Source organism: Haemaphysalis longicornis, unplaced genomic scaffold, assembly GCF_048455015.1.
Source record: "Haemaphysalis longicornis isolate Haplotype H1 unplaced genomic scaffold, Haemaphysalis longicornis Haplotype H1 scaffold_7, whole genome shotgun sequence".
Taxonomy (NCBI): domain Eukaryota; kingdom Metazoa; phylum Arthropoda; class Arachnida; order Ixodida; family Ixodidae; genus Haemaphysalis; species Haemaphysalis longicornis.
Window position 1 is genome coordinate 121,057,710 of NW_027526422.1, and position 12,354 is coordinate 121,070,063.

Here is a 12,354-nt window from a genome sequence, read left to right on the forward strand (position 1 = left end):
AAGAATTCACAATGACTCTTCTACTCTGACTGCTGCCTGCTCTTCAGACACACCTTTGAGTGCAGCAACGGTTGGAGGACACAAGTGCGACAGTACACTACAAACAGTTTTGTCAACTGGTGTGACCACATCATCTTCCCTGAATGCAACATAATCAACCAGAATGAGAGAATTCAGAAGAATGAGCTTATGTCTAATGAGTTCAATTACTTTTTCTACATGAATTCTTACACTTGCAAGCTTTCTTGTGCCTTGCACCTCATCTGCTGAAAGTTGTTTTTTCCCTTTTCTGAAATGTTAAAGCGAAGCAAGAGGTCAGCATTTTCAGGTTTAACTTGAGCTTCATCATAAATAAATTCTTGGGATCTAGTGAGCTTATTACTTGCGTTGTGTGAAACAGTGCTTGCTAGTGCCTTGAACACAGCAAATAAAACAGCAAAGTTTATCAACCCAGTGTACAGCCGTACGTTTTCCTCTGAACTTTTAATGCGACTTCAGACACCTCAAGCTGCTCTTTTACTTTTTGTAATGCATACAGTCATTCGTTTTCCACTACACAGCAGTGCTCCAATGTCTCTACAACTTGCATGCTCATGTCGGTCTGAACAGCAGTTTCTGTACATTGTCTGCCATAACTGCGTCCACATGCTACGACAAACTGAAAGCAAGTATCGCACATTGTGTGCAACCACGGTAACAGGCCAGTGGTACCTGCAGCTGCAGATGGAACTTTGTGTCAGTCCTCATTTTCCTCACTCCGGTTCTTTAGTGCTGCAACTATTGGGGGACACAAGTTGCCAAGTGCACAACACACTGTCACAATCTTGTCAAGCGCAGTCAGTTCATCCCCCTCGCGACAAGCAACATAGTTAATAGGCACAGTAGACTTCAAGAACACGAACTTATTTCTGATCAGGCCAATAACGCGCTCCACATGGATCCTAACATTCGCAAGCTTCCTTGTTCTTTCCACGTCTTCAGGGGACAGCTGCTTTTTCCCTTTTGTGTACGCTGGGAGATGGAGGCGTGCACAATAAAAGCCAACACTGTCCTCTATGTTGAACCCCCTATCTGCGAGGACAACATCACCAGGAACCAAGTTGTCCAATAAGCCACAATGCTCTGTGATGTGCTTATCGCTGACACGGCCCCCCCAGCCTTCTGAAATGTATGTTACTACACCCTGTGGTGCAATTGCAATAAGAAACTTTGCAGTGTTGCTCCCTTTATACGTTGACCATGTTTCACTTCTAGAAAGCAGAGACGACGGCCTTTCAATCTTTATTTCGAAGCAGTCGATAATTACGGCGACTTTAGTCCCAAACGAATCAAAGAAAGCTTGTGGCATGGTACGCTGCAGTTCCTCACGCCCTGGCCAGGTTATCTGGGATTTAAGCCGACAATATGCAACGTGCAGCCACTTGTCAAAAATCCTTGATACCGTTGCTTCAGAAATATTGAAGCGGAACGCAAGGTCGGCATTGAAAAGGTTCACTTTGATTTTCATCATAAACAGGATGAATTCCTGGAATTTCGACAGCCTGTTGTTGATGCTGTGGGGTACAGCACTCTCCAGAAATTTAAAGACGGCTAAGAGAACAGCAAAGTTGGCCATCCCTGTGTAAAACGTGACCTTTCTTTCACAACTCCTGAGTGAATTTTCTGAGAATTCGAGCTCTTCCTTCTCGATACGGGCGGCATAGAGGCGCTCATTCAGTGAGGTGCACTGTTGCTCCAGCAGTTGAATGTCCTCCATGGTCATCTCTGTCTGCACTGCAACACCTGTACGAAAAAAAAAAAAAAAAGCCAGATATTTAAAAGTGGCGCCATCATTTCGGCTATCCACAGATACGTTGAACTTGCACAACACGTTTGCAAGGCATTCATTCGTCATTATGTCGGGAACGGTCCCGAACTTCACTTGCCGAAGCAGTTTTAACTTGCCTGTATCACTCTCGTCGGCGTAGGTTTCTCCAGTCTCGTGCGGCGAGATGGGCTGATCGGAACACGGCTGGATCCCTGTCGCTACGGCGTCGGCCTCGGCACGCCGTGTCTGGGCTTCGGCTTCCCGCTTTTCGGCGTCCGCTTGGCGCTTTTCGGCGCGTCGTTTTTCGAGACGTCGGTGTCGTGAGGGGTCCGTGTTCTTGGCGCTGTAGCCGAGCAGAAGCGACGGGGCCCAGTCAGGGTTCGTCTCGTCGAACAGTTTAGCTGGCTTTCCTAAAGAACGCAAAATGAGCAACGTTACAAAGTTAACCTTTCATTATATCGCCGGTATCACGCTGTTAAAGTCGAAAACAATTGTTTACCTGTAATGAAGTGTGCGCCGCAGACTCGCAGGTTGCGGTTCTCGGTGTCGAAGTTGGTGCGGTTAATGCGCGCTAGCCATAAGCCACGCCGCTTCGTGCTCAACGCTTTCGTGCGCTCGCACTGATTCTCCACGACCTTCGGTACTGAATAGAAGTGGCCGTTTGTTGGTTTTTTTCTCCCGCGGGTGTCACTGCGGTTGGAACAACCAAATATAGCGCACATGACCATGATGCCAACACCGCTTGCGAGGCTAGCAACGAGTGCGTGAGAGCGAGCGGTTCACGGTAATGGCGGACGCATATCCCAGAGTTCCTTTCCCTGACGTCAGTGCAAGCTATGTATAGCATTGCCTGCTCAAGTAATAGCGTACGCCCCTGTGCGTCGTTTTGCTTACGATGTTGAATGTGCTCTTGAACCCGGTCCCTCCTGACTGAGACAGAGAGAGAGAGGTCCGTTTTATTTCTGGCCAGTCTTAGTAGCGACTGTTGAGCCGCTGAAGTGCAGCTCTGTGGGCCCGAGCCCTGTCGACCAGGGCGCAGTGAGGCCACATACGCTATTGTCCACGCAGGCGTGGTCGAAGTGGTATTTTGTCCGCATCCGAAGCTGTTCGTTCTGCTGACTCGTGCGAAGCTTTGGGGGAACCGCGAAGATAGCATATATAAATCTGCTGCATTTGGAAGAACTAGCCGTTGGCGCTATCGTATTTATCGGCGGCGGCCATCCGCACGTCATCGGGAGAGTGCTATAAGTTGCCCCGGCGTGTCAGCGTTCTGTGTTCCTTATTGCGCAACTCTCAAGGTTTGCGTTAAACTTTCCGTGACTGCTGTTGTGACGTGGCAGCCTTTGGAGTGAGCCGAACCTCGGTGCTCTGCATTGAGCAAAGCCCGGTGCGCTGTCCGCCGCCACTTCCGCTTTTGGGGAACCGCCCGCGGTTGTGCGGTACACCGGCGCGAAACATCGCCCACTTGGCAGAAACGTGGCAGTGAGCGCGTAACGGCGGCGCTCCTTCCCGAGTGTTGATTCAGGGCCCGTGCAAACGCCTGCCTTCCTTCCGCCACACGCGGCGCCCCGTCTGTCAAGGGCGGCCAAGTGGCTTTTTGTGCGGTAGCCTGTCACTCTGGCACCTTTTCTGTTTAGCCTGCGCACCTTTTCTCGGCCACTTCATCCAGGAGTGCGCGCCTGTGCTGGCTCGTGAGCCGCTGCGGTGAACGCCTGCGTTCCCCCTTTCACGCCCCCCTTTTTCTCCGTGGTTCGCTTTATTTGCGTCCCTCCTCTCTCTCTATGCCGTCTTTAATTCGGCTCCCCTCGTTGGGCGTACCGCGCGGTAGCATTCAGCTGTCAGGCCCGTGACGTTGTCGTGCGGGGACGCCGTATACACTGCCCGCCTCGGCCCTTCGCGAATTGAAGGACTCCGGTACCGTTGCAGGTGGGTCGTTGTTGCGGCTCTGCCTTCCTGTCCAACCGTGGCGGGGTTGCGCAATCCACGGAGCCCGTTGCCGTTATTTTTGCCCCTTCGGACATTCAGAAATATGCGCTAAGGACGGGGGGGTTGAGTTGGAAGTGTTGGGGGGGTAATGGCCGCAAAAGCATTTTCTGGGTAATAGGATCAGTTGTGGTTTGCCACACCTGTGGAACGTGTGCGCACTTAGCGAGGCTTCTGTTGAAAACAAGCTCCGATAATTCTACGCGTGCAAGCTGAGTCGTGCGCGAGCGTTCTCTGAGCTGAGCGTCACTTGTCTAAAGAAAGAAAGAAAGAAAAAAAAACACGGCTCGGCAGGTGGCTTCAACTCCGCCGAGTTCCCCTTCCTGAAGCGAGTGCGCTTACACTAAAATCAGACACAAATTCAGGAAACTCTAGCACAAAAGCTTGGCATTGAATAATTGCTCCCAAAGGTCACTTTTTTTTTTTCTTCACTTTATGACATTTTTTGGCTCTTGCATCGCTTCCTTCTCACACCATGTAATCCGGGGTTGCTTTCTTCACTTATAAAAGTCCATTGCACATCGTCGGTGCAAGCCAAGGTTTCCACAAGTCCGATGCTACAGGGTACGAAAATACAAGTTGTGCTCTATAATTGTGTAATGTAGTAGCTTGGTATACCTTCCACAAATGTCTGGGGATGCAAGGGATCACCGCTGAAGGAAAGTTATCGTTTTCGGGACTTCTGGCGACGAAAGACTACGCGGCGGTTTCGACTTATCGTACACGTGGAAAAAATTACGTGCAGGTTCGTTTATTCTTCGCAATGCTGCCTCGCTGAAATACGACGGTAAGGACGTGGCACTGGACCGCGCTTTGCTCAGCCTTAATGTTTTGTGTGAAATAATGTGCGCTCCATCATCACTTGGTTTTCACGCTTTAAACGATACAACGCTGGATATGTAATTTCTGTTCCCATTACCGTGCCCGCCCTCGTCATGCTGCGGTGACACCCTAACGGTGGGGTGCGTACAGGTACGTTCGTTTATTTCATGGGGCAGTGCGGCCTGTTACATGGGAGAATCGGCCAGATAGGGAATAACGCCTTGATCGTGTCCTATTGTCGAGCAGTAGCGCGGCCAAGCGTTCGAGACCTGTGAGAACTCGATGAGAACAGCGTACGGTGAGAAATTGTGGAGGTGTGCGCACTCCGTTGGGACGTCTGGGCTTCTCGGCATCCCGAAGCGCTCGCTGTAAGACATTGCGTGAAGGCGAAATGATGGGGGCTGCAATACTTATGTGCATAAAACGACGCACACACACACACACCTCTATTTTTATTGGAGGGGGGAGCATCGTTGTGGAACTTTGAATTCCTTTCCGCGTGGATCCGTATGCCCTTTGATGTTCGTTGAGCGCTCCTGCCGTCTGTCTTTCAGGATTTCGAATGCTCCCACACTGGTTAACCCTTTTCCATTTTGATATTTAAGGGGGAGGGGGGCGGCTGCAAATGACTTCCTACACCGCTTTCAGCAGCGAATATAATGCCGGCTGTCTTGCCCCCTCTCCCCAGTCAGCAGGTGAACCCGTTCCGCAGTGTGCCAGAGGAGAGAAAGGCGGACGCGAGGCTTGTCGGCCGGGGTTCCGAGGCAGCCCTAAAGTGTGCGCGAGGATTAGTGGAGTTGGGACACCGCCGCAGGCGGAGCTGTCCAACTGGCCGGGCCTGGGGGCGAGGGTGGGGAAGACTGAACGCGAAACTGGCGCTTGAGAAAGCGAGCGCGGAATGATCGAGCGGGTGTCCTCGCAGAGGAAATTTCCCCCATTCTTTTAATTCCCCGCCGTGTGCTTGGAATACGACTTTTTTTTTTTTTCGCCCTGTTTGTATTCCGCTGGCTCTCTTGGCGCCCACCCTTCCCTTCCCCTGGTGGTTTATTTGCCGGTCGGCGCAAGGGCACTTGGGACGACGTTCGACTCCTCGCTGGCTAGCCGCGCGTAGGGCAGGCAAATCTTCTGCCCGAGTCGTTCGTCTCATTAGTATGCGCGGCTTGTTCTGTGCCGCGATGGCCTGTTCGGTCGTCGAAGGACCTGGCTCGGTATCCGAGATTCGCTTCGGCGTTCGCATTCGCTGCCAATATGTACGGCCCGGGGAAAGGATCTGGTCTGGCTCATCGCTTTATTCGACTTCGTATAATGGCCAGACGCCCGGATGCACGGTGCGAGCGTGTGGCTATTATCGGTGCTTGGCGTCTGGAGCACTGCTGGTGCAAATTTTATTCATGGTCGTGAGATATGTGAGCTGGTTGGAGAATTTGTGGACCGCCGGATATATCTCTCCGTGCCGCGAAGTTGTCGGGGCATATCGGCGCCCCGTGCCGTGCACAAGAATGGTCCTACACCGAGAGCAGCTAAGGGGTGACTGCCAGGTTTTTTTCTTCTTAGCCATCGCCGGTGCCTTTAGCACCGACGCTGTATATAAGGCTACGCAATAACCCGGAGAGGTATAAACGTTTACTCCGTTTATTGGCGTTTTACAAACGCCAATAAAACGAGTTTATGGGCAAGTTCAAGTCCGCAGTACTTAGTACCTCGCAATAAAAATTGTGTCGTTTTATTGTATACGCTTGCTGTCATCACAGTGGCGCCTCCTTTCCTTTCCAGTAAGCGCCCTGTCGACGGTTCTGGGCACCTTATTGGTAGCCCTTTTAGTGACGACCCACTTCAATATCCCAGCTTGTTTTGTGGGTAGTGGTTAAGAATGTCCTGACGAATGGTTGCGGACGTGTTAGGAATATATATTTATTTTCCCGACATATGTGCATGTAAAACGATATTTTTTTCTTCAGGAAACTAAGTTTTAGGTGAGGTGCGCTTGTTGCACATGAGCTGCGCTCATCTGGGAACCTAAGGGTTACCAGTAAACACGCGATTTATCTCGCGCTTTGGCTGTTCTATAATCGCAACGATTGCTTGGTTCACAGTAACATCCAGTCCTTTATGCAAGAAGGCAGTGTTGCGGGCGTATTTCAGTAGCGGCCGGCCTGCTTGTTCCGTGAGCAGCCCGAACGAGCCCAGCCGCAAGCGACGAGGATCACCGGGGAAGAAGACGGTTCACCGTGCGAGAGTTTGGTGATGGGGATAATTATTGCAAGACGAAATAAGTTGCTCACAAGAAACATGCTTGCAGCTTTGAGTACCTAAACCTCTTACTACAGTACCGTATGAGAGTTTTTTTTTTTTTTTCTTTGCTGAGTGGATATTCCTTTGCGACACTTTCTCTAACCAGCCTTCATCATTCTATAGAACGTACTCCTTTTTTATATTGAACGTACGTCCTTTTTGGCTTCATAGCTGAATTTAGACATTTGCGTGCGCTACTACCGCCTTCGCGAGGTTCAAGGATAAGTATACTGCAGTGCATACCTGTCTCGTTTTATGCGCCGGCATACACCGCACTCCAGAAGGCCGGAATTATTTTTCTCTTATTCTTTCTGCGTAAATATGGGAGGCTCAAAGCGGGAAGACATGTTTGACGGAATCAGCAAGCCTCCGTATCATAGCTCTACGCTTGCGCAGTGAGGGAGCGTGACGCCAGCCGCCGATCGCCGGCGCGCGGGCCTCGAAGCGGGAACTCACCGTGTGCGAAGGGGTGGTGCCGCGTGGTTTGCGCAGCGACCGGTAGTCCCCTTGTCATCGCGCTCGCTTTCCTTCGTCGTCCCTGTGTTGTGAGCGCTTTGAACACCAAGATTAACAGCTGCCAACTAGTCCAGCTGTTCGTTCTGCTGCGGTCCTCGTGTCGGCACGATTCAGCGAGGGGATATCTAAAGCTACCAGAGGGGTCTGCGTAGACCACAAAGAAGCATCTTTAACAAATCAAGCGTGGCGAGAAAACTCCGAAAATGGATCCGCGCTTACGCATCTGCAAGATTCACTACTGGTTAACCTTCCATTTTGTTTTTTATAGGTACAGGTAAGCCAAGCGTGTTCAACCGGGTCGGAATGTCTTTAACTGCTTTAACTCATCAAAATTTCGGCTACCAGAATCGTTCCGGTGGTGCTATCGGCCCGATCGCTTTTCCGGGCGCGTATCGTGCAGCACGGCGCGTGCTGGGAGCAGGGGCCGCGATTATTTTGGTAAGGGTGACACGGATGCGCGGTAGCTGGTCAACTCTCGGGGAGTGGAGGAACATCTCGAAACGATGCTCTCCGCCGAGAGTTGGGCGAGCGCGTACTGTCCGGACGTTCGCTGGCTGCGGGAAAGGCGACTGGACAACCCTTTTTTTTTTTTTTTTCTCCCCGTCGATGCCACCCCATGCGTACCGAACAGCCGAGACGGGGGGAACGAAACGGCGAAGAAGGCGCGCTCAGTGACCGCCCAAACAAACAAACGGGCCATTCTGCCGGCTGCAGCGGTGGCTGGCTTCCTCGTGCGTAGTGCAGGTCGCCGTCTCGGTCCGCCCTGCCCTGTTTGCCTGGAATAGCCGGCTAATGGCGGAGGAAGTGAATCGACCTCGTTTTCTTCCCCTCCCTGCCTGCCTGCAGCGGCGTTTTCCTCGCTTACGTATGCGCGAGCAGCGAGCGCGTGTGTGCGAAAGTGTCCGCCGCCGTTATTGTCTGGTGGTCGCCGAACCTCGTGGCTTCCCCTTCCCTGCAGGCGAACTTATCGCTCGTCCCACGTGTGTCGCCGGGATCGAGTCGATCCTCCTTTTCTCGGAAGCTGCGGAAAGTGCAGCGCCGCTTCCCCCCTTCGTTTATCTTCGCCGTACGGGATGGAAGCTGTTCGCCCGTCGCTTTTGAGCGGCGCCGCATTTTGTCGTCGGAGGCGCCTGCGCTTCCTCCGATGCTGCCGCCGAGAATGCTCGCTTTTTGAGCTTCCTGTTTTGCGAATACAAAGGTGTCCTCCGTCACACCGAGCCGATCTGGGCTTGTGCAGCACGCCCGTTGTTGGTGGTTCGGTTTTAAGCTCCTTACGAGTCGACGACGACCATGTATGACATGTGGGGCGGGGGTCAGGTGAAACCTGTTCGTGTGCCTTTATTAAGACGAGCAACAAAAGTATTGGCAGACGTGGCCAAAGGAAGCAAGATACACTGGGTTCTCCTTAGTGGAGTCGCTGAGTGTATTCCGACGCGTGTCCCACTGCTTCAGAGGGCGGTGGTTGCTCCTTGAGCCATTTGGTCACATCATCAGTGATGTAGCGGTAGAACCGTTGTCCCTCTGAAGATTACTACTCCAAGGGTTCAAACTAGTGACCGTCACGTGGTGTCATTTGTAGGCTGGGTAGTGCAGATAGTGGCACCATTTTCGGGCCAACACATCTTCTTCAGTAGTCGACGTGCGGACGAGCACTGCGGTACAGCAGAACCGCACCCGACGGGAGAGGGCTTGATCGTCTACACCTTATGCTTCAATGTGTCCTGTAAGGGTTTGGATAGACGTGCACGTCGGGCTGCTCGCACAAAGCCCGCCAACAAAAGCATTTCGTGCTAAAAATATCCCTGAACGTCGCTGTAGCGGTGGAAATCGAAATCTGTGGCCTTAATGTTTTAGGGGTGTTTCGCAGGTTTGGAATGTCTCGCGCATGCTTGCTGTTTTGCCGAATGGCGGCAGTAGGTGTCGTCGCGACAGAAAGGCTGTGTCTCGCGCCGCTACAAGTGCTGTTGTATTCTCAAGCGATACGTTCTTCCTTACTGTGTTCGGTAGCATCACTGGGGTCCACCTCGGACTGTCACGCCGGCCATGTTGTAGTCGTTGTCCATAACAAACCAGACTTGCGAGGACAGTGCCCTCTCGCTCGCTTGTACTGCGGTTGTGTACTTGTCGCATTCGGCGCAACGTCACCGAGAAAATGGCAATTATTGAATACAGAATAGCCAAAAACAAACTTTCTTGCGAGGCTCTGAGAAAAAAAAAATGGGCCCATCTCCCCGCGAGGGGGACTGAGTAAATGCGTCGCATAGGGGGTGGGTGTATTGCGTTAACGTTTAGTGTTTGGGGAGTTGGTGGTAGCGAATGCGTTGTATCAGCAGCTTCTTGACGTAGTTTGAATGAGTCAAGGATATAAGGCGCGTTCGTAGCCTCCCATTCTGTGTCGGCTTTGTGGCGCAGTGGGTACAGCACCATGTACATTGCGTTCCGCCCGCAGAGTCGAGGGATCGAAACCAGGCGCCGGATAGTATTTTTTTTTTATATAGTGTAGGGGGAGTGGTGCGGACTACGACTACGGACGTCAACGCGGGTGACATCGTGAGTTGCTGAAATGCTCTGCATTTAAAACGGGTTCCATTTGAGCACGCCTCGCATTTTTGTGTGTCTGTGTAAAAGCGAATGTCCAGCAGGCGGAGGGGGAAAACCTGCATGTTATGCGTATCATCAGCTGCAAGTTGGCGACCCTCGCGGCGATAAAGTGAGTGCTTACGACACCGGATAAATGTGCCGGCGCCCAGACTTATCGATGTCCTGGCGGCGTTTATACTTGCGCTTTCTGTAACTATTTCTGGCCGCTCTGTTGGGCGGTGATGTGGGCCGACGCTAATCTGCAGGGTGCGTTGTGCACTCGCCCTCCCCCTCCTTCGCCCTGCGCGAAAGGGAAGGGAAATTCGGAGTAGAAAAATCGCGACAGCCGATCCCTCGAGTGTGCTAGCTAGTTATATAGGTTACGGTTTCCCGTTGGGATTAGCCGCGTCGGCTGGAACGGTTCGTGGCGGCGCTTATAGCTTGCCCCTAATAGCTGCTAACGATCGGATGTTGTTTTGGATGCTTTATTCGGTATTTGCTTTTTTTTTTTTTTTTTGAATCGCACATCGAGCAACAGGCAAACTAACTATTCTTGTGGTCATAGTTTTCCTCCGCCGACTCTTCAGCTGTGGCTCTTAATCATACAGGTAGTGCACTGCATTTCGTTGCGCTAACGTGGACTCCAGACGGAAACGACGCCCAAGCCGGGACCGATGGAGAAAGACAGCGCTCGAACGGAAGACTGGCCTGTATATTTTAAATTGCGAAGCGGCGGAAGCTCTATAGAAAATAACGGGTGTGGTTTTGTTTATCACAGCCTTTGGCGGCACCAAAGCGTCCACGTGCTCAGAGCGTGACTGGTGGGGTCGACAAGAGCGTCCTTGAAGTCTCTGGCAGAGCAGGTTGTCGACTTCCACGAGGAAGCGCAAAATTACGTGACACGTCTCCCGTGCTGTTGTCCCCATCGTAATTTTGCGCTTTCTTGTAGAAGTGTGCTGTGTACCAACTCCAGCAAGCTACCACCCTTGCATGCAAGTTGCCGGTTTCTCGGTCAAACGTGGCGTCGCCTCCCGGAGAGGGGGTGGGGCAAGCCGGGAAGCCTTCAGCTGCTAGCAGCGAAATTGAAGGATGCCTTGGCGACATTTCTGCGAGGGTCAGCATAATAATGGCTGCATTGGAAGGTCACTGACCCCACCCCTAGTTTTAGGCGCCTATGCGGGTCTTGTGACGTTTGTGGGCCCTTGTTGGCAGGTTTCCGAAAATAGTCGCTGCATCACCTATTCATGATTCACGTCCTGAGCATTATCACAGATTTCATGCCGACCGCGCGGTTGCGAGCAGTGGACATTTACCGAAACTGGTTGGCGCGAGGCGTGTACTGTTTATTTAACCATTGTTTGAATACCCAGAATCGGCATTCAGCAATGCGTAAAGGCCGATACCATGTTTTGACAAAAAAAAAAAAAACGCGCATGATGTAGTACGAATAGCGGAGAATTTGCGTACAAATTTGTACACTCGCGATCCTGACTCAGGAAAAAAAGTTTCCAAAGTATTAACATCATCCAGGACAATACAGGATCCATTTGCAGCTACACGTATAGTAACAGGTGCGCTGACAGGGACGAGAACTCACAAAGAGCTTGATGCGAACGAGTTGGCACATGTGTGGTTGACGGCGCATGAAAAGGACGAGGAAAAAAGAAACTCGTACAACACTGTGCCGAAATTCTAACTAGTCTAGTTTGAAGTTCAGCACCGTGTAATGCGTGTTTCCTTTTTCGTTGTCGTTTGCTCGTCCCGATCTCCACCTCAAATGACATGAAAATTAAAGTTGCTGGGGACGATGGAATTACATTAGATCTATTCCGCCCTGGTCACCAATCTATTCCACCCTGATCACCGGGCCAAGTCGGGGCGGAGGCCCGTCGAGTTCGTACCATAAATTCACCGCTTGCGGGGAAAACAACGTAAAATTTGAAGCAATCAAGAGACTGGCTGAATGGTGCAATACACAGGCAATTAAGACGTCGACCTGTGCTTGCAGGAAAGTTTCAGCGATTGAAACAAGTTCCAGGTGCCCGGAGCCGGTGGCTTCTTTCTTATGTAGAACGGTAGCACGATAATGACTCCACCCTAGGCACTGCAGTGATAACGCGTCCTTTTCTATAGCGCCGTCCTCTCCGGAGCCATTGGTTTCTCCACCTCAAGAGGTCGAACGGCGTTCTCTCAGACAGGGCAAAACGCGTCGATCGGGCTTCCGTAGCGCCGAGCCCTGCGTAATCTGTTTTCCTGGGTTCGAACACCTTCTCCCGCACCCCTGCAACAGGATTTCCCCGCGAGCGGAGTCGGTGTTGCCTGCGCACTTTGCGATAGCGTCTGCTCCCTCCGGC

The 12,354-nt window shown here is 51.8% G+C and overlaps 2 protein-coding genes across 4 annotated transcripts in view; one reads left to right on the forward strand and one right to left on the reverse strand.

Moving 5' to 3' along the window:
• The window catches only part of LOC144146902 (uncharacterized), a 90,449-nt gene that overhangs the window by 32,756 nt on the left and 45,339 nt on the right, over nucleotides 1-12,354 (forward strand). The gene's annotated exons all lie outside the window — the stretch shown is intronic.
• On the reverse strand, nucleotides 6-2,643 carry LOC144146900 (uncharacterized). The gene is made up of 3 exons (XM_077678857.1): nucleotides 2,307-2,643; nucleotides 1,945-2,217; nucleotides 6-1,782 (listed from the first exon to the last, which is right to left on the reverse strand). Exons 1-3 carry the CDS (start codon nucleotides 2,533-2,535, stop codon nucleotides 737-739), a joined length of 1,548 nt encoding a protein of 515 aa, XP_077534983.1. The 5' UTR covers nucleotides 2,536-2,643; the 3' UTR covers nucleotides 6-736.

What these genes read in the sequence shown, in the direction of transcription:
- LOC144146900 (XM_077678857.1), bottom strand. Translation starts at nt 2,535, where the DNA reads ATGGTCATGTGCGCTATATTTGGTTGTTCCAACCGCAGTGACACCCGC. An exon ending in CGGCGCACACTTCATTACAG is followed by an intron (nt 2,218 to 2,306) that starts GTAAACAATTGT and finishes TGCGTTCTTTAG; the next exon opens with GAAAGCCAGCTAAACTGTTC. An exon ending in CGCCGACGAGAGTGATACAG is followed by an intron (nt 1,783 to 1,944) that starts GCAAGTTAAAAC and finishes TTTTTCGTACAG; the next exon opens with GTGTTGCAGTGCAGACAGAG.